Below are 21204 nucleotides of genomic sequence, written 5' to 3'. Positions count from 1 at the left end.
ATGCAGAGCCTGCACACACACGGCATGCTGCATCTGCTCGGAGCTGGGGTGATAACTTAGATGGGCAGACAAGAGCTTGGTTCTCATTCCCTTGTGTCATATTCATGTTTCTCCAAAGGAGAACTGGGAGGAGATGGAGGGTTGACGCTTGTGTATTTGTGTGGGAGAAAACCAGCCCTGTATATGTCATTGTGTCCTATGGGGGTGGGTTGGGGGTGACTTAAAAACTCCATCTAGCTCCAGTATCCTAAAGAACAGAATTGCTAGGTACCTATTCAGGCATTGGCTGAGACTGCTCTCATCCCAACCAGACAGCTTCCTTGGCCAACCTATCTCCGAGGTTTGGACCTAAGTCTAGGGTCAGACTATTCAGGCTTGAATCCTGACTCTACCACTTTCTACTGTGGAACTTTGGGTGAATCACTTAATAACCTCTGGGTTATGAAATCACCTTTCTGTGCCTCAATTTTCTTATCTATGAAATAGGAATAATGACAGGTATCAACCTTATCTGTTTTGAAGCTTCAGTGATGAAGCCAGGGAGATGAAACAAGATAGTACTTTTAAACACTTAGCAATAAAAGGTATTTGTTCTTTGTTATTTGTTCTTTGTTACTAACATCAGGTATTCCTTTCTCACAGTGGTGTAAGACATGGTGCACACATAGCACTCCAGCACTGATTCCTTACTGTCTCCTCTCACAAAGGACAGGCAAATTTGTGCATAATCTCAGACTCCTGTAACTCCCACTCTCTTCGTCTGTTTGAGCTACTCTAACAAAATACCACAGATTGGGTGGCTTATAAGCAACAGGTACTTATTTCTCACAGTCTGAAGACTGGAAGTTCAAGATCATGCTACCTGTCTGGTTGGGTTTTGGTGACGGCCTTCTTCTGGGTGGTAGACTTTGGACTTCTCACTATGTCCTCACAGGGTGGAGGGGATGAGGGAGCTCTCTGGAGCCTCTTTGATAAGGGCACTAATCCCGTTCATGGGATTAATCATGACCTAATCATCTTCTAACACCATCACCTTGGGGGCTTGGATTTCAACATATGAATTTGGGGAGGTGGGAGACACACACATTCAGAGCATAGCATCCACCTTGTCCAGGCAGTTGGCAAATAATTTATCTATAACCTCTTACATTAATGTTACAGAGGGTGGACAGAGGAGGTGTGTATCTTCCTCAGAGCCCAGCACAGTGCCTGGCACACAGCAGGCTCTCAGCCACACATTGATGAATGAGTTAACCAGCCCCCTTGCCTGTCTCTTGGAGGAACATTTCTGACCAGAGTTCATGGGACTTTCCAGGGAGCTTGCTTTTGAGGTTTCCTTAGGAACTGCAGTCTGGTCCCAGAAGAATTGGCCTGGTTTCATTTTCAAAATCCCCAGGAGTCTCTGAGTTGAGACTTCTTAAGGTAAGGCGGAGGGCCCGCTGGAACTCTTGGCCCACGCTGGGATGAACATACAGGTGGGCTGTGATGATAGCCCAGGCGCTCCATCAAAGGGGCAGCTGTTGGCATTTTCCAATGGGCATTCTCAGAGCTATTGCCTGAGGATATGAGTGTGTGTGCGTGCGGTAGTATTAGTAAAAGCAGTAGTAGTTGTAGGTAGTGGTAGCCTGACCCACAGCGTGACCCAACATTACTGTCCAGCCCATTACTTGGTGTTCTAAAGAAGAAAGGAACCCAGGCTTGAGTGGATAAACCGTAGACCCCCAGTAAAGTTACAGAACCCTGTTGTGTCCAGCCGAAAACATAGATCTGCATCTTCCTACTTCCACTCAACTTGGCCCTCCTGTTGGCAAAGCTTCCTTAGACCAGACCAGAATTGATCTCTGTCCCCTACTTAGATGCAGTTCCCCTAGTTGTTTGGAGGAATCACTCTCGGCTAGTATCATGCCTTCATGTCCACTCATCACTGTGTATGCCCTTCTCTATGATCTTCCCTTCTGTCATACCCCTGTCGTGCATGGTCTTGGCACATGTCTCATGTTCCGTCTCCAATCAGGCATTTTTTTCCTCTCAAAACCAATCATTTATGAAAGTTTGCACAACACCATGCAGTCTATCTCTTGGAGTAAAAGAAAAATTACTCACAGTAAAAAGATCTGGAGTCTAATGTGGCTCGCAGGGAAGGTTGCATGTTCTCTGTAGGCCTTGAGGATCTTATCTGAAAAATGAGTAGTTGAACCCGAAAAAAAAGGATTCCTCACAGGGTCTAACTCTGCTTCCCTGCTTACAGAACTCCAAGCTGAAAATGAATCAACAGAAGAAAAATTTATAAAAGAGGGAGAGACCCTGAATGTAAATTGTCCCTTCTCCACCGAGAAGTACTCCTACAGCCAGAAAGCTTGGCAGAAGCTGATAGATGGAAGGAAGCCTGTGACGCTGGCCTTAACAAAGAGTACTTCAGGCGATCCTAGTCAAGTCCGGGAGGGCAGGTACTTCCTAGAAGACATCCCCAGTGAGGCCATCCTGCACGTCCAAATGACCAATCTTCAAGTGGAGGATTCAGGATTGTATCGGTGTGTGATCTACTACCTTTCCAAAGAGCCGGATGTCCTGTCCCCCCTTTTCCACCTGGTGGTGATCAAGGGTAAGTGACCTGGAGAGAGGTAAGAGGATGGGGAAAGCCAGGGCAGGTGGGGGTATGGGTGGTGGTGGTGGCACCAACAGGGTCGTGGCTTAGGATTTCTAGCATCTTGGTTTCTCCCAGAAGTTCCTCGTCTCTCATCTGAGGTCTCTGAAAGGCATTTGGTCCAATAGTAAGAAGGGCCTTCTATGTATGATTCCTCTTGGGGTAGCAGAGCTTTATTTGGGCTGCTATTGTAGGAAGTGGGGTACAGTGAAAGATGAGTGGTAGACTTGGATAACTTAGTCTCATTCCGTAGGTCCCCATGTGGAAGTAATTTCTTTGGAAAGCCTCTGTGATCTGCTATTTCCTTCCCAAGGGTGCATCTGATGGCCTTCCTGTGTGCTTCCAAAGCAGTGCTTCTCAAACTTTACTGTGTGCACAAACCACCTGGGGATTTTATTTCAAAAGAGTAGTCTCTGACACCATAGGTCTAGGGAAGGACCTAGATTGAGCATTTCTTTTTTTTTTAATTTTTTTAAATGTTTTTATTTATTTTTGAGGCAGAGAGAGACAGAGCATGAACGGGGGAGGGTCACAGAGAGAGGGAGACACAGAATCTGAAACAGGCTCCAGGCTCTGAGCTGTCAGCACAGAGCCTGATGCGGGGCTCGAACTCACGGACTGTGAGATCATGACCTGAGCCGAAGTTGGACACTCAACCGACCGAGCCACCCAGGCGCCCCTAGATTGAGCATTTCTGATCTGCTCACTGGTGATGCTGCCACTAAGGCTGCCTATGGCTCCCATTTTGGGTAGCAAAGCTCCAGAGCTCACCTTGGGTCCCCTCTCATAGGTGATGCAGTCTCACTGGATAGTAGTGGCCAGTTTACTTATCTGCCTCCCATGCTCATCTCTGAGCACCCTGAGAAAATGGCCTGTGCCTTTCTCAGCTCTGTATCCCTAGCAACTAATGTAGCGTCTGGCACACAGTAGGGCCTCGGTAGATGTTAACTGGAGAAATTAAGGAAGGAGAGGAAAGGGAGGAAGGTTCTAGGTCCTAACACCTGGGGAATCCTAAGCCTAAGGAATGCAAAGTTCATATGCAATCTATTAATAAAAGATAATTTGAAAAGCAATATGCTACAGGTTCTGGTGATTGCAAGGCAGAGAATGGTATAAGGTCAAGTAATTGGGGAATTATTCTTGAAGAAGGTGGCGGCAGATGGACTGGTGAAGGCAGACAAGTGCAATTGCAATGACAGGAGTAGCTTGACAGTTCCCTTTGTTCCCTCTCTCTCCCTCCTTACCCTGCTCCCTCCCTCCTCTCCTCTCCCTCTTTCTTTTCGTCTCTTTCTTCCTTCCTTCTTTCCTTTTTCCTGTCTCTGACCCACGCTGACCTCACACTAATTCTTTAATCTTAGCAAAAGCAAAACTTGCTTCATGAATGGCCATGTTCATTTCCCTCCTCAGTTTCATTTACCCTGCCATCTCTCCCTCCTTCCTTACGTCCTTCCTTCCTTCCATCCTTCCTTCGTTCCTTCTTTCCTTCCTTCCACCCACCCACTTCCTGACAATTCATTCATCAATTTATCCATCTGTTTATCCAATGTGCCTTCTTGCAGATCCTTTAAGCACCGCTGCCTCGGATAAGAATCATACCTGGAAACTGCAGATTTCCACCTTTCCTCCTACCACCACCAGAGCCCAGGGCACTCTCGTTGACAGACCCAGGACTGTGACCAAACTCCCGCCCAAATCAACTGCTGACCTCTCCTCTCCTGGCTTTGGAGTCAACATCACAAATGTGACAGATGTCACCAGCTATGTTTTCAGGTCTCTGGGCCCCTGGTTTGATTCCGAGTCCGTGTGCTTGAGAAGATGTGGAGAGTGATGGATGGGGGACAGGGGAGGGCAGGCACAGACCTGAGTCCCCTAAGTCTGGTGAAACTTCCTCGAGGAGGAAGCAAGTGGTGCTAGAGTGGGCCGGAGGCTGTTGGAGCGGCTGCCACTCTCCCCAGTTCACCTGTTTCCTTGCACACTAGAGGAGTAAGAAGAGGGAAAGGGTGTCTTTGCTCAATTCCCATGGGTCTCAGCCAACTCCATGGGCCTAATGGTGTAGTGGAGAAAGCACTCAGAGTGAGGGCCCCTGGATTCCAGTGCCAGCCAGATTGATTGGCTGTGTGACTTTGGGTGAGTCACAAACCCTCTCTGGCTTGTTTCCTTGTCTAATCAGAAGTAGGGAGGCTAGAAAATGTGGAGCTGGAAGCCAGAATCTAGCCCAACTGCTCTCAGCAGCTGCTATGTGTTAGGATTACCTGGAGTGTTTACTTTTGCTTTGATTTGTGTTTAATACCGATGCATGTGCCCTCCTGTAGGCCGATAGACCAGAATTTCTGGAGATGGGGCTGGTCTCAGTATTTTTATGAGACCTTCAGGAGATTTCTTAATATGCAGGCAAAGCTAAGAACCATTAGCTTTGTATGCATGCCCCTCTTTACAGTTTATTATTCAATGTAGATTTATCTTTGAATGTGTTTATCATTAAGTATTGAATTAACAGAGAAATATTCCCACTGATCTAACACGTCCGAACTCCACATTCTCTTTCTAGTCTTTCTTCATGTTCATACATATTTAACATGGCAGTAATTCTAATTACAAACTTGCCATTATTTTTCCATGCTAAAACTGTTCTTTGATGTTGCTAGACTTTGTTATCGTCATCTCAACAAATGCATCTTTTTCTATCAGTGGAAAAGCCAGAACTTATGTCGTCACTTGTCTGTCTATAGACACTGAGATTGTTTTTATTTTTTTAACATTTATTTATTTATTTATTTATTTATTTATTTATGTATTTATTTTTGAGAGATAGAAAGAGAGCGTGAGTGAGGGAGGAGCAGAGAGTGAGAGAGACACAGAATCTGAAGCAGGCTCCAGGCTCTGAGCTGTCAGCACAGAACCAGGCGTGGGACTTGAACTCACAAACTGCGAGATCATGACCTGAGCTGTAGTCGCATGCTCAACTGACTAAACCACCCAGGCACCCCATCTTTTTTTTTTTTTTTTGATGTTTATTTTTAAGAGAGAGAGACACAGTGTGAGCAGGTGAGGGGCAGAGAGAAAGAGACAGAGACAGAGTCCGAAGCAGGCTCCGGGCTCTGAGTGTCAGCACAGAGCCCAATGGGGGGCTCAAACTCACGGACCGTGAGATCGTGACCTGAGCCGAAGTCAGTCGCTTAACTGACTGAGCCACCCAGGTACCTCATCATTTTTGAAAGTATTGATAACTCTGAGATAAACATTTTTGCAGACATCCTTTTTCTTCTTTTAAATGATTTATTCAAAAGAAATTCCCTTCAGAGAATGTGAACGTTTATATCACTCTGTATCCATATTGCCAAATGGTCCTCCAAAGATTGGAAGCACTTTGTGTTGCGATCCACACTGTATAAGTGAAGCAGTTATCACTGTGGGGATCCTTTGCCTATAAGGATTTAGTATGTGGAAAATATTCCTGCTAAATTGGATGTGAACTGACACCTGCTTTCACCTCTCTCCTACCATGCACGAGGAGCTCCAGGAGGGTACAGGCACTGCCTTCCTCCCCACACCCCTAATGGTTGTTTTGCTGGTACCAGCCTAAGTGCTTGGTACACAGTAGGTGCTTATTAAACCTTTGGGGGCTAAATACACGATCTAGTGAGAATGAATATTTTTCTTTTCTTTTCTTTTTAAGTTTATTTATTTATTTTTGAGAGAGAGAGAGACAGAGAGAGAAAGCACTAGCAGGGGCGGGGTAGAGAGAGAGGGAGAGAGAGAATCCCAAGCAGGCTCCATGCTGTCAGCACAGAGCCCGATGAGGGGCTGGAACTCACAAACCTTGAGATCGTGACCTGAGCCCAGATCAAGAGTTGGATGCTTCACCAACTGAGCCACCCAACAGTTTTCTTTTTATATTAGTTTGATTTTCCAGCATGGAAATTGAGAGTGCATACTTTTTGCCCACTTTGTTACCAGAAGCTGCGTCTCTTCTATTAACTTTATTAACTAATGTGAACAATTCTATCAGTCAGGATCCAGCCAGGGAAGCAGGAGCCCTTGGACTGTTTGAAAAAAGAGATGATTTAGTACAGGAGGCTGTTTGCCCAGGTGATGGGAGAAGTGAGCTTCCAATCTGGGGCCAGATGGGGGAGCATCTCAGGGGAAGACACTGTCCCCCTGCCTTAGGGTGCGTTCCCCAGAAGCAGACAAAGAGAAAGGTCTTGTACAAATATAGGAAGCACAAAAAAAAGGGCAAAAAGAAGGAAGCCTAGCAAGGGTGTCATTACCACGCCCTGTCCCACAGTGGGGAACTCTGGGACTCAGTCCCGCAGGGGGTTTCTGGTGGAACCCATGGGCCTTGAGTACATCAGGGGTTGTAGGAGCTGAAGAATTTATACTCCTGAATTCCCAGTCTTCCCTCAGGCATGGCCCAGGGGCACACGAATTCCCAGGCACTGGGTGGGGGGGGGGGACAGTGGTCGGGCAGTCTGTGTGCAGCCTCAGAAAGGGGTGCGGTGGGCGCTGGCCTTCAAGAGTGGATGCCCTCCAGGCGCTCCGGGCATGAGAGTGTGATAAGGCTGGGAGGGTAGAGGAGACTTGAACACCCAGTTAGCCCAGCTGAGCAGCCGGCTGTGCCCGCTCCAAGTAGGGCGATATTGTAACCGCCAGCCACAGAGCCCCACAGAGCACCAGGGACTGAACCTGACCATTCTCTGGGAGGTGTAGCTCCAGGTGAAGGAGGAAGGCTCCCAGTCCCCTGGCAGCGTAAAGGGGCCTCTGCCTCTTTCCACGGCCATTCTCTCATTTCTCCCTTTGCCAGCAAGTTCGCGCATTCGATTTTAAGTTTTGTGTGGGCAGATGTGTTGATGTTTAAACGATTGCTTTGTTTTATTCCTTGATGTGCTCGATGCTATTTCCTTGATGCTATTTTTTTCCCCATTTTATTTAAATCTTTAGTCCCTCTTGGGGGGGGGGGGAGGGATGTATTTTGCTGTATGTTATAAATTGTATAAAAGATGACTTTTTCTTCATATTGCGATCCAGATGCCCCAAGATTAGTTCCTAAACAATCCTTGACTTCCTCCTGGGCTGCCAATTTCCTTAGATGTTAAATTTGTACATCACATTAGGTCCACAGCTGGGCTTCTGTTTGTTTCACTGCCGCCTATTTCTTTTGACCCTGTGCGTTATCATGCAGATTAGCTGTGCTGTAATCTGTTTCCATATCACTGTCTGTCTAGACAGGTCAAGTTTCCTCACTCATGGGCATCTCTTTCTTATGGTATCCACTAATGCTTTTCCAGGACTTTTATTTATGTATTTATTTTAATGTTTATTTTTATTTTTTGAGAGAGAGAGAGAGAGTGAGCGCGAGTGGGAGAGGGGCAGAGAGAGAGAGACAGAGAGGGAGACACAGAATTCGAATCAGGTTCCAGGCTCTGAGATGTCAGCACAGAGCCTGATGCGGGGCTCGAACTCACAAACCATGAGATCATGACCTGAGCTGAAGTTGCTTAATAGACTGAGGCACCCAGGCGCCCCTCCCAGGCCTTTTAGAATCATTATGCAAAAATCTGTAAAAAATCATGGTGGGATTTTGGTGAGGATTGGCTTATGTTTACAGATGGGGAAACAGAGGCCAGAGCAGTGAGGCCCTCCAAGGAACTAGGCTCTGCTGCTGAGACTAGAAACCAGGTTTCCTTTCTGGAACTTGGCTCTCTGCTGCATCTCAGTGAGGAAGAGGAGCCCAAGCTGGCAGCCCTCCCCTCCCCTCCCTCCATCCCACCCCAAGCCTCTTCTGCACGTGCCCTATGCTCTTTACTAGATATATTTTTAGTCAGCAGTTTTAGGCAATGGGACACACTAAAGGCACAGGGCTGGTCAGTATGGGGACAGGTGCTGGGAGGACCTAAGCAGCTAAGAGAAGGGGCGTGAAGGACTTTTGTAAACACTCAAGTGTGAGGCGTGCATCAGTGGTAGCAGCTTCATTGTCTCTTTTTCCCCCAGGGTCTCTGTGACCAGCATCATCATTATCGTGTTGTGTGGAGTCCTGAGCAAGAGCCTGGTCTTCACGGTCCTGTTGGCTGTGACAAAGAGGTCATTTGGACCCTAGGCCTGCGAACCCATGAGAGTAACCTCTGACCTCAATTTTGCCTGAGGAGGGGTGTGAGGAGGAAGGGAAGGAGGGACAGTGACAGGAGTTGAATCTGTGACACAGGTTTTCTCTAAGGCTCAGGTCCCACCTTCCCAGCTCGGTTAATTCACTAATAACCTTGGATGTGTGAGTTCGTCCCCTCAGAAGAGAAGATTCAATTGCAAACATGCCCATTCTACCAGCGGCTCCAGATTTGCCTTAAATAAAGACAGAGTCCAATGCTCTTCAGTGTCGCTATCTTGTGGGGGTTGTGCGGTGTATGCAGAGGGCACTGCTGCTAATTCTGCCCTTGTTCTTGCCCTGGGCCATAACATTTAGGCCTGACCTGGAAGGAGCTCTCACTACAGAAGCATCCTGTTCTCCCTGCCCCTGGGCCTTCCTGTCCTCTAGAATCAGGTGCATGAATTTCTCTTTTCATCTGTGGCCCTTTCCCATACTTCCAGAGAGGGGGGTTGAAAACCATGGAATGAGGAGAAGACAAGACACCATGGTGAGAATTCCTTATTTGGGATAGAGAAACCAAGTCAACCAAAAGGTTGTATCCTGGGAAGGTATGGGATGAGATAAGATCCAAAGCATAGGACTTATAGAGAATCTCATTTGTCGATTGGGTGCATTGTTAGAGGAACATTTGATCTCTGGATCCTTAGAACATACCCATGAAGGCCAAAACGTAAGTGCGTAGAAATATACCTCAACGTAATAAGGCCTTACATAAACACCCCAGAGCTAACAATATACTCAACGGGGGAAAACTGAGAGCTTTCTCCCTAAGGTCAGGAACAAGAGAAGGATGTCTACTCTCACTGTTTTTATTTGACATAGTACTGGAAGTCCTAGCCACAGCAATTAGACAACAAAAAGAAATAAAAGGCATCCAAGATGGTAAGAAAGAAGTAAAACTTTCACTATATGTAGATGACGTGATACGCTCTATAAAAAGACCCTAAAGAGTCCAACAACAAAAAACTGTAGGAACTGATAAATGAATCTAGTAAGGTCCCAGGATACAAAATCAATGCACAGCAATCCATTGTCTTCCTATACACTAATAATGAAGCAGTAGAAGGAGAAATTAAGAAAATAATCCCGTTTACAATTGCACCAAAAATAATGATACCTATGAATAAATGTAACCAGGGGTGAAAAACCTATACTCTAAAAACTATAAAACATTGATGAAAGAATTTGAAGATGGCATAAAGAAATGGAAAGATATTCCATACTTGTGGTTTGGGAGAACAAATATTGTTAAAGTGTCCATATTACTCAAAGCAAGCTACAGATTTAAAGTAACCCCTATCTAAACACCAACAGCCTTTTTCATAGAACTAGAACAAACAATCCTAAAATTGTACAGAGACACAAAAGACCCTGAACAGCCAAAGCAATCTTGAAAAAACAAAACAAAACAAAACACATCACAATTCCTGACTTCTATATTACAAAGCTGTAGTAATCAAAACAGTATGGTACTGGCACAAAAGTAGATACATACGTTAATGGAACAAAATAGAAAGCCCAGAAATAAACCCATAATTATATGGTAAATTAATCTTTGACAAAAGAGGCAAGAATATGCAATGTGAAAAAGATAGTCTCTTCGACAAATGGTACTGGGAAAACTGGACAGCTCCATGCAAAAGAATGAAACTGGGCCACTCTCTTATACCATTCACAAAAATACAAAATTGATTAAAGACCTAAATGTGAGACCTGAAACCATAAAAACCCTAGAAGAAAACACGGGCAATAATTTCTCTGACATCAGCCAAGGGAGGGGAGCAAAAAAGCAACTATTAAACTATTGAGACTATATCACAATAAAAACCTTCTTCACAACAAAGGAAACAACCAACAAAACTAAAAGGCCATCTACTGAATGTCATTATTTGCAAATGACATATCTGATAAAAGGTTAGTCTCCAAAATATACAAAGAACTTACATGACTCAACACCAAAAAACCCATAAATAATCCAATGAAAAAATGGGCAGGGGCGCCTGGGTGGCTCAGTTGGTTAAGCGTCTGACTTTGGCTCACGTCATGATCTCACAGTTCATGGTTTCAAGACCCGCGTCAGGCTCTGTGCTGACAGCTCAGAGCCTGGAGCCTGGTTTGGATTCTGTGTCTCCCTCTCTCTCTTTCTGTCCCTCCCCTGCTCACTCTCTGTCTCTCAAAAATAGATAAAAACATAAAAAATTTAAGAAAAAAAACGGGCAGAAGATGTGAACAGATATTTCTCCAAAGAAGACATACAGATGGTCAACAGACACATGAAAAGATGCTCAACATCACTCATCATCAGGGAAATGCAAATCAAAACCAGAATGAGATATTACCTCACACCTGTCAGAATGGCTAAAATCAACAACACAAGAAACAACAGGTGTTGGTGAGGATGTAGAAAAAAGGGGAACTCTCTTGAACTGTCAGTGGGAATGCAAACTGGTGCAGCCACTGTGGAAAACAATATGGAGGTTCCTCAAAAAATTAAAAATAGAATTACCCTATGATCCAGGAATCACACTATTAGATATTTGTCCAAAGAATACAGAACACTAATTTGAATGGATACATGCACCCCTAAGTTCATTGCAGCATTATTTACAATATTCAATCTATGGAAGCAGCCCAAGTGTTCATCCATAGATGAATGGATAAAGAAGATGTGGTGTAGATACACAATAGATATTACTCAGCCATAAAAAAGAATGAAATCTTGGCATTTGCATCAACAAGGATGGACCTAGAGAGTATAATGCTAAGTGAAATAAGCCAGTCAGAGAAAGGCAAATACCATATGATTTCACTCATATGTGGAGTTTACGAAACAAATGAGCCAAAAAAAAAAAAAAAAAAAAAAGAAAGAAAGAAAGAAAGAAAGAAAAGAAAAAAAAGAGAAAAAGAAAAAGAAAGAGCCAAACCAAAGAATAGACTCTTAACTATAGAGACCAAACTGATGGTTACCAGAAGGGAGGTGGGTGAGGGGATGGAGGAAATAGGTGATGGGGATTAAGAGTACACTTATCTTGATGAACACTGAGTAATGTATGGAACTGTTGAATCATTATACACCTGGAACTAATATAACACTGTATGTTATCTACATTGGAATTAAAATAGAATAAGCTAAGATAAAATAAAATAAAATGTTAAGTGAAAAAAATAGAAGTATGTGACTAGAATGAGGCCACATGAGTAGTAAGTCACTACTTACTAGCAAGAACAAAGGCTAGAGTTCCTTTGCTGAAGACCAAGGGCCTCGAAGCCATAGAGAATGGACCATGGTGGAATTCTGCCTATGTCTAAATGCCCCTTGTCCTTGTGTCACACGAGGGGTAGGGATGGTGGCCCACAAATAGGCCCCTCTCCCTTTCAGAACAGAAGAAGTAGAAAATCAGAAAATACTGATTTAAATCTGTTAGAGTTTGCAAGACATGGCTGGGCCTGAACATCTATTTCATGGGTGAGCATGGGAGCTACAGGGGAGTTATAGAGCAGACAGAGGAGGAAGGCAGAGTGAGAATAAAAGTGCACACAGGGACAGACTGCAGAAGTCTACCTAGGGAAACCAAGAGGCAATGGACTGCAGAGGCCACAGTTAAGGTCATAGCATGAGACAAAGGGTTGGATCACCGATTAGAATTCTGCACCAAATTCCAATGTGTGTGTGTGAATGTTCCGGGAGGGGGTGGTTTCCCCACATCAACAGGCAATTCTGGGACACCAGCTGGGTGTCCTGAAATTCAACTCAATTCTGATACTATCGACCCAGAGATAGCATCAGATTCCACAGATTGAGGGCTCAGTCCCACAAAACTCTCCCTCCCCATCTTTAGATGCCATTGACAAGTGCAGGCTATTACTTGTGCTTCTGATCTACCTGCTCTGGGAGGTTCCAGTGATCCCCTCCTTGGATTCCATCAATTTGTTAGAGCAACTCACAGAACTGAGAAACATTTTACCTACTAGATTACTGGTGTTTTATAAAAGACTATTAAAGGGTATGAATCAACAGCCAGAAAAATAAATAAGGCAAGGTCCTGAACAAAGGGGTTTCTGTCTCCATGGAATTTGGAGCCCAGCACAGTTGCACATGGAAACATTCTGGTTTCCCAGCCTGGAAGCACTCCAAACCCCCTCCTTTTTTTTTTTTTTTTTTTCATGGAGGCTCCATTACACAGGAATGATTGATGAACTCATTGGTCATTTGTGAGTGATTCAAGCCCTTCTGCCTTCCCCAGAAATCAGGGGGTGGAACTGAAAGTTTCAACCCTTGTCACAAGGTTAGTTCCCCAGGAAACAGCCCCATTCCTTCCAGGATTTCCAAAAGTCACCACATTGACAAACTCAGAGGTAGCAGCAAGGGGCTTGTTACGAACAACAGGACATCCATGACACCTTTATGGCTCTGAAGTGTTTCCAGGAAGTGAGAACAAGAGACCAAATATGACAAAAGATGCTCCCACTGTTCTAATGGCTCATGAAATTTCAAGGACTTTGGGAGCTATGATCCAGACGATGTGGATGAAGTCCAAATATATATGAGAAATATATTTCGATGATCTGAATGACCAAACACATATTTCTTATAATTCACAATGTCACACAATCTAGTGATGCTGCCATTGGTGCCCCTGCCCTTGCACTCTTGAAGTCACCCCGTCTTTGGCACCATGTTTTTCCTGGGCCCTCAGTGCTTAAACTTCTTCTGTGACAGCCATCTCCAACTGGCTCTGCATCTTGTATCACACCTTCGGGATCCAGAATCCTGGACAGGATATTGCGTCTGGCCAAACTTAGGTCAAGTCACATGCGTGGCACATAGATGTTGGGGAGAGGGGCGGGAGAAATCTCTGCCTCCACCCTCAATAGTAGAGGAAGTAGAGCTCTGTGCCCTAGTGAGAGTCGTGCACTGAAGCATGTCCCCCAGGTGGAGAAGGTATTGGGTGCTGGAGAACCAAAAGATGACAAATATCTGATCTGTCGTGGTTACTGCTAGCACTGTCATGTTTGTGGGCTTCATGCCTCTGCCTGGGCTGGGAGCTTAGGGATGCGCACAACTTGCACACAGGACGGGTACCTGACGAACGCCTCAGGGCCCATCTGACCTCAAACGTAGCTTTTGCAGGCATTGTCTATTTGGACCACTTGCCTCAGAAACCCTTGGGCTGCTGGTTAAAATGCAGATTCCAGGGCTTTCCCAGACCGAGCAAATTGGAATCTCTGGGGGTTGGTGCTCAGGCATGTGTATGTTTGCCAGCCTCCTGAGTGATTTAGCCACGTGCCCATACTTAAGAACCGTGGTGTGGAGTAAGATTAAAGAAGGCAGATCATCAGAAAGGTTTGAGCTCCGTCTTGGAGGACAAGCCAAATTTGGATGCATGCTGTCATTCCAGACAGGGGGAACTGGTAGGGGGGGTGCAGGATGTAGTGGTCAGTGGCCAGGGATGGAATGTCCTGGCAACCTGAGGAAGTGAGTGGAATGGAGGGGTGGGTCCAGACTTGGCATGGTGGAGAACAGGACGCTATTGAGTGTTGACTAATGGGCAGTGACGTAATAGCAGCAGGAAGGAAGATGTCACAAGGGCAGTGTTTGCTCTTTTCTCTTCTTCTGCATTTTCCTGAGCTGCTCTCTCTTCACACTTCCCTTCTCAACTGCAAAGTAATAGTCAAGCCTCTCCGGGAACATGGAAGACATCCCTGAGGGGCAACATCCTCCAACAATGGGAAGAGCCCTGGGACAGCCAGTACCCAGTGGATCCTGGGATAGGATGGAGGGGACAGGGCTCTGGGGTGGCCATGGCTACTGCTGCTGCTGCTGCTGCTGCTGCTCTGAGCCTCGGGTAAGGAGATGCAGGGGGAGGGATGGAGATGGCCAAAGGGGTACTGCTAAGAGGGGTTTCTCTCACTTCTTTAGGAGAGACTGAATGGGATCAGGGTGTGGGCTAGACACAGGAAAGGGAAGAGAAGGTAATGGATGAAGACTGTTGGTTAACCCTGTCCCAGCAGGAACTGGGTGATGAAACAGAATCTGGAGCTTTCTACAGTATACCGTGAAGTTAAGAAAACTACGTGAAGTGAACTGAACAGTCTCTTATCGCTGTCCTGGGAGGTGGAAAGTGTAAGATACAGTCTCTCCTTAAAGGAATCAGGCACTGAGGTAGACGAGGCATTAGTAGAAGGCAAAGGTAAATAACAAAAGGGCAAAGCCACAGCATGAACACAAAAATATGGTGGAAGTTCCTCTAGCAAGGCACAGGGAGGCAGTGTGGAAAAGAGGGTTCAGGAATCAGACAGAGCTGGGTTCAAATCCTATCTCTGCCACTTTCTACATTTGGGCTCTCAGGAAGTCCTCCAAACCCTCTGAACCTCAGGGTCCTCAATATTTATTTGTAAATGGTACCTAAGTGTTGTCCTAAGGGGGTTGTTCCTAAGAGTTAAACAGCAGACTGATGTACAATTCTAATGATCAGTATTTAGAGCATAGTCAGTGCTTAACAAAAGTTATGGTGGGTGATGATGGTGGTGGGGGTGGTAGTGGAAACAGGGGCAGGGTGATCAAAGGTATTGAGGGTTGAAAAGGGAAGGAGATGAGCGCAGGTGGAACTGTCCAGGTAGACTCCCTCTAGGACCAGAAGGGGTGGATGTGGGTGGAGAAGAGTGGGGGAGAGCACTCAGCCTGGGGACGGCAGGGGCTGGGATGAAGTACTGGGTGCTGGAAAGCCAGGGCTGTGTCTGGGGAAGCACAGGTAGAATAGAACATGGGTTGTAAAACGGGTCAAGTTCTCTTTCACTTTTTTTTTTTAACCATTTTATTATTAAAATTTTTCAGTCTACAAAATACGGAGACAATAGCCACCGTAAACTTGTTACCTAGATCAAAACATTCAACCATAATTGATATTTTGCATTATTTGCTCCATATGTGTGTACATTGCTGAGATACATATTTATAAATATGTTAATTGTAAATATAAATGTGTTTATTAATTCATTACATATATTAACACATATTATGTATATTTATAAATATGTATGTTTATATTATATCATGATATATAACTATACAATTGCATATCATATGTATGTATATATAAAATTGCTGAACCATTTCAAAATAATTTACAGAAATCCTAAATTATTTATTTAAATAATTTTATTTATTTAATATTTAATATTATAATTATAAATATTAATATTTAATACTATTTATAATTATAATATTAAATATTAATATTTAAATGTTTAAGTGCTTGATGGAGCTGCTAATACTTTTGATCTGCGACCTTGTATCTGTGGTGGGGTCTGTGGATGTAGGGATGGTGGAAGGAACATTTGCTCAGTGCAACACTTTGACTTCTCATTCTAGGATACCAAGCTGTAGGCGAAGAGGAGAAACAAAAGTGACTGCTAGATGGAGAGACCTTGACCACAGCCTGCTCTTAAAGTGTCATGCTCTACTCCAGCCTGAAGGCCTGGCAGCGGGTGAGGAGCCAGCGCCCCCCAGAGACAGTGGTGTGCTCTTACACTTAGAAACAAAGACCCAGGGGCGCCCGGGGGTGGGGCTCAGTCAGTTAAGCTTTGGTCTTGGCTCAGGTCATGATCTCGCGGTTTGTGAGTTGGAGCCTTACATTGGGCTCTGTGCTAACAGCTCAGAGCCTGGAGCCTGCTTCGTCTATCTGTCTGTCTGTCTGTCTGTCTCTCTCCAAAAAAAAAATATTAAAAAAAAAAAAAAGGAAAGAGAAGAAAAGAAAGAAACAAAGACCTAAACTGGCCCAGACCAGGGATACCTGTTGAAGGTTGTCCCACGGAACCCATATTCAAGGTCACAATGGCAGGGCTCCAGTGGCAAGACTTAGGGCTGCACTGGTGTGTGGTTGACCTCAGAACCCCCATGTCCTGTCCAAATGGATTTGGCTGATACAGTGCAAAGGCGAGAAGCAGCGAGACCCTGGACAGGAAAGGAATGGCTTTTTCGGAGGCTGGCCTCAGCCACAGGCTGAGAGGGCTGCTTTGGATGCCAGGTGGCACAGAGAGAGCAACTGGAAAAGCTCCAGACCTGAAAGCAGTGCACCGGGTTCTTCCACGCCCACTCTGTCAGTTTGCGAAAGTCCTACCTAGCTCCTCTCTCGGCCTCAGCTTTCCCACCTGTCAAGACAAGAAAGTTGGGCTAGGTGATCTCAAAAATCCTCTTACTCTATGTCAGAGAACCTGCTAGAGGAACTAGACACCTGAGCAACGACTTTGTGCCAAGTGCTTGGTTCATCCATCTCCCTTCTATGAAATAGGTGCTGCTGCCCCCATGGTACAAGGGAGGGAGGCTCCAAGAAGTCAGGTTACTTGCTGTATCTTTCAGCGGGTGCTTGGTGCAGCTGGGATCCTACAGAAACCCGCCTTGACTGGATGGTTCTTGGTAAATCCTGGAAATGGGTCCAGTTTGCCAATAGAAAGCTGCCCCCTTTCTCAAGGGATTTAAAAAGTAGTAGATGAGGGATAGATTCTAGAGAGCAAAATGAAGGGCCTTTCACTGACCTTGAGTTGCTTCTTATTGGTGGGGGCACCGCCAGTTTATTGGAAAGCCCACCTCCCCACGTGGGGAGACAGAGCTGGGAAGGTGAGGCCGACAATTTTGCCTCAAGCTTCTTGAGAAACACTCCCCTTTGGAGCCGGTGGGCTGGAGGGGCCTCCACCCCACAGGACACTGCTGGCCCATGCCCTGCTAACCCCAATATGTGACTATCACGAGAGGGCTGGGCTTAAATAGGACTGCAAAGTATCTGGAAATAAAGAGTTGACCATGCAAACTGATGGGGCTGTAGGCAGGACGGAGGGAAGCTATTGAGCCCACGTCATAGAATATAGTCATTCCCCAGGACTTTAGAAACATCCAGTGACACCCAGTAATTAACCGGCTGGTTGCAAAGGATTTATGCGGTCAGTTAAGGGGTTTCATTGCCCTCTACTCAGGGACATTTTATTTTATTATTATTATTTTTTAAAGTTTATTTTTATTTATTTGTTTAGAGAGCTAGAGAGAGAGCAAGCAGGGGAGGGGCAGAGCGAGAGGGAGACAGAATCCCCAGCAGACTTTGCACCGTCAGTGCAGAGCCTGACACAGGGCTTACACTCATGAACCATGAAATCATGACCTGAGCCGAAATCAAGAGTCGGACGCTTAACCGACTGAGCCACCCAGGTGCCCCAGGGACATTTTATTAATTTGGTCTTGGTGTCTGGACGCTGGGGAAGCACTAACACCTTGCTCTTCACCCAGAGAGGTGGGGGCTGTAACAGGACAAGGGGAGGTGTGCTGGCCCAATTCCCATTCTCCCTGTGCCCTGAACATCCTCAGTGACCTTGAGTAAGTCTCTCACCCCTTTCTGGCTTCCTCCACAGTGATACTCAATGGCTCCATTTCTCTGGGTTCTTCTGTATTTATTGAGTTCAGAGAAACAAAGGCCTTATATTTTACACTTGGCAGAATTCACCCACCCCAGATACCAGCAGATGGCATGGGCCCACCAGGTCCGAATCCATCCTTCCGCCTGGTTCCTTTACTCAAATCTTAATAAAGACAACAAGAAAAATAATCAAGAGTGGCTGAGCCCAGAATCTTGCATGAGAAGTGTATCAAGTTTAGTACAGGATAAATGTAAACATAATTACTTTCATCAAGCCACAAAAGATGCTGTGGAGGACTAATAAATAGTAGCTTCATCCAGTAATTACAGAGAACTTCAGGCTAATGTGGCGAAGGAAACCGAGTCTAGTACAGATTGCTCCTGCCTGAAGGAATTATTAGTCTCACAAGGGAAACAAAATATAATCTTCTAAAAAGGTTTCTTTCTGGGGAGGGGTTGGTGTGCCCGGAGATAGACTTTCCCTCAGTGGATTGTGGGGGGGTCCTTCTTTATTCTTCTTGACTTTTTCTTCAGTTTACCAGGTGAGGGAGGGCATGGCAGTTGCCAACCACAGAAAGAAACTTAATATATTGGGGAGGGGGGGAATATTTAGAGGCGATAACATTGTCCACCCAATCCCACTGTAGGAAGGGAGGCCTGAAATGGGAATTTGAGAGGACAGAAGGTGGGCCCTGGAGGGCAGGAGGGAGGTTCTTGGTCTCATGGGCAAGTTCCATGTTGGGACAGAAGCTAGGGCGGAAGGACTATTGTGGCAGATGAGCAATCACGTGACTGTGATGGTCTGGGAGGGCGTGGGTGCTGAGAGCCGAAAGACCCTGAAGGCTGAGACCAGCTGTATGTCACAGGATATATAGGAATGGAGTCAGGAAATGAGGGTCCCAGTGCTGGTTTTGTCTGTTGAGTGACCTTGGGCACTCCCTGTTACCTTGTTCCTTGGGGGGTTGGAGTGGATGCAATTGAATGCCCCTACCTTTGACCTGCTAGGACCGTGTGAATGTTTCCCTCCCAAACAGAGTCTAGTCCCATGGCAACGAACTTGGGAGAAGGCCACTCAGCATGTAGGAGAAGAAGGGCCATCTCTGGCTCAGACTGAGTCGGCTGGATTGCGCAGATAGGCTGGCAAACTCAGGATATGTTGACCCATCCTCCTCAAGCATTATCTGGGCGCCCAGTAGGAACCTAGTGTCAGTCAAGGCTCAGAAAGGCTTTTTATCTCTTCTAGAAAATGGCACTAGCCAAGAGAACCAACAAAGGCAATCTGGTCCAGGGTAAGTTGTGTCTGAATGAGGGTTGTTACATGGAGGCCAGAGTAAAGCAGTGTAAGGGCTTAGTTGGGGCCCTCAGCTCAGGCTCCACATGTGGACACCGGAGAGCCAGGCTGGACCACACGGAGGACTTTCTCCTGCTCCAGGTGGGCCAAGGGAGTCCTGAACCCTAGCAGGAAGAATGACCTTTGCTTCTATTTCTATCCTGAAGCCCCAGTGCAAGCCTTGAATGTCATCACCTCAAGGCAGCAAAAGTCCCATCCACCAGCCCCAAAGGAGAGGAGCTGGGGGTTGGGGAGCTAAGGACATACACCACCTGGAAAAAGTGGCCCAGGTGCAGTGGAATCTGAGTAATCAAGAGCCTCTTCCTTCCTTGGAGTCAAAGGAATGGGATCAACAGAAGTTCATCCCTACCCAGACTTGCTGGGGAGTGGGGGCCAGAGGTGGGGGTCAGAAAACACTACCTGGAGGAGGAGAAACACTGAAGGCACAAAGGGAGTGGTGTTCCATGCCAGGGGCAAGTTGTGGGAACGCATGCACAGAGTGTGCTGCCTACAGAGGTAGACAGTTGGGCTGAGTGGCGAGAAGAGGGTAAGGTTAACACAGGACCATAAATTCAAATGGTGGAGAGCTTTGAAGGCCATGTAGTTACATGCCCTTTGTCCTATAAGCAATGGGGCACACAAAGGGCTTTTCCTAGGTCCCCTGAGGGGAGGAGTGAGGGTCTGGGTGCAGAGTGACCCAGCAGCTGTGCAGGAAGTCTGGAGAAGGGAGGTGTTAGGGGCAGGAGACCAGGTAGATTCCTTTGGGGTGAGAGTCAGGGTTAAGATCCTGGGAAAAGTAGAGGCCTCATCTTCAAAGGGTGCGAACCCCTGTGTGGCTGCTCTCATGGCCAGGAGCAGGCAGATCCCCACCCTTTTGGACTCTGGGGGGTCAAACCTAGGATTCCAGTGCTCGCCCTTTCCCAGGACCTGCCGGTGTTGGCGACTGTTCTGACATGTGGATTCATCTTGTTCTCAGTCCTGTTTGCCTCTGTCCAGAAAGCCCGGGGCTCGCTCAGGCGAGTGAGGGCCAGGGACAGGCTTGGGTGGAAATGAATGAGATGAATGAATGGACACAGGCAACAGCTGCAGATGTGGGTTTAGAGGTTCCCAGGTGTTCCCCAGAACCCATCCCCTGACTTTCCTCACTTCTGTGCTCAGAAGTCTTTGGAGAGGAGGCAGGGCCCGCCCCTGGGGGTGACGTGAATGGGGTTGGGCTGGCTCCCTGGAAGGGTGGAAGGGGCAGGGTGAGGATTTTTGCTACTGGCAATCCAGCCTTCCTTCAGAGGAGGGAGGAAGATGCAGGCTGGGGCTGACATGGACGCATCATTTTCAAATACTGTTCATTTCTGTCCCTCCTCAGGCAAGGCAGCCTCCTGGAGTGTCCCCAGGACACAGCACACCCAGGGAAGCAGACTTAACCTTCCAGGAGCTGACAGGCATGCCTTCCTCCCCTAACAAATACCACACTCCACTCTGTTCAGTGGTAAATAAGAGGCTTCCTGAACTTCTCTTGTGAGATCTCTGCCCAGCCCCTCTCTTACCCAGAGGGAGAAAAGCAGTACCAGGTGGGGGAGCGTGGAGGGCTGGGTGCAAAGAAACCCAGGGGGAGTCATCAAGACCAAGGGCATGGCAATTGATTTCTGTGTTAAGTACAACTGGGACTCACAAAGTGTAATTCAGATGACAC

General features: G+C 46.4%; 1 protein-coding gene and 1 long non-coding RNA gene across 5 annotated transcripts in view; one reads left to right on the top strand and one right to left on the bottom strand.

Annotated features, from left to right (window-relative positions):
- The window catches only part of LOC132667052 (trem-like transcript 2 protein), a 47429-nt gene that overhangs the window by 1146 nt on the left and 25079 nt on the right, over positions 1 to 21204 (top strand). For 3 of the 4 annotated variants that reach the window (XR_013555618.2, XM_078446887.2, XM_078446886.2), the window contains exons 2-4: positions 2249 to 2602; positions 4204 to 4414; positions 16156 to 16271. Coding sequence is in view for 3 of the 4 variants with exons in the window: in XM_078446887.2 (XP_078303013.2) it covers positions 2249 to 2602; positions 4204 to 4414; positions 16156 to 16271 (681 nt within the window). In the remaining variant the exon portion in view is untranslated. Of the gene's footprint in view, positions 1 to 2248; positions 2603 to 4203; positions 4415 to 8632; positions 9009 to 16155; positions 16272 to 21204 lie in introns of those variants that run through there. The other variant, XM_060615474.3, reaches the window with a different exon arrangement.
- LOC132667056 (uncharacterized) lies at positions 5901 to 8184 on the bottom strand. Its single transcript, XR_009604962.3, has 2 exons — positions 8103 to 8184; positions 5901 to 5991 (listed from the first exon to the last, which is right to left on the bottom strand). It is a non-coding gene; the product is annotated as an uncharacterized LOC132667056 (long non-coding RNA).

Source organism: Panthera onca, chromosome B2, assembly GCF_046562875.1.
Source record: "Panthera onca isolate mPanOnc1 chromosome B2, mPanOnc1 haplotype 2, whole genome shotgun sequence".
In the NCBI taxonomy this organism is placed as follows: domain Eukaryota; kingdom Metazoa; phylum Chordata; class Mammalia; order Carnivora; family Felidae; genus Panthera; species Panthera onca.
This window is presented reverse-complemented; position numbering and strand designations above follow the sequence as displayed.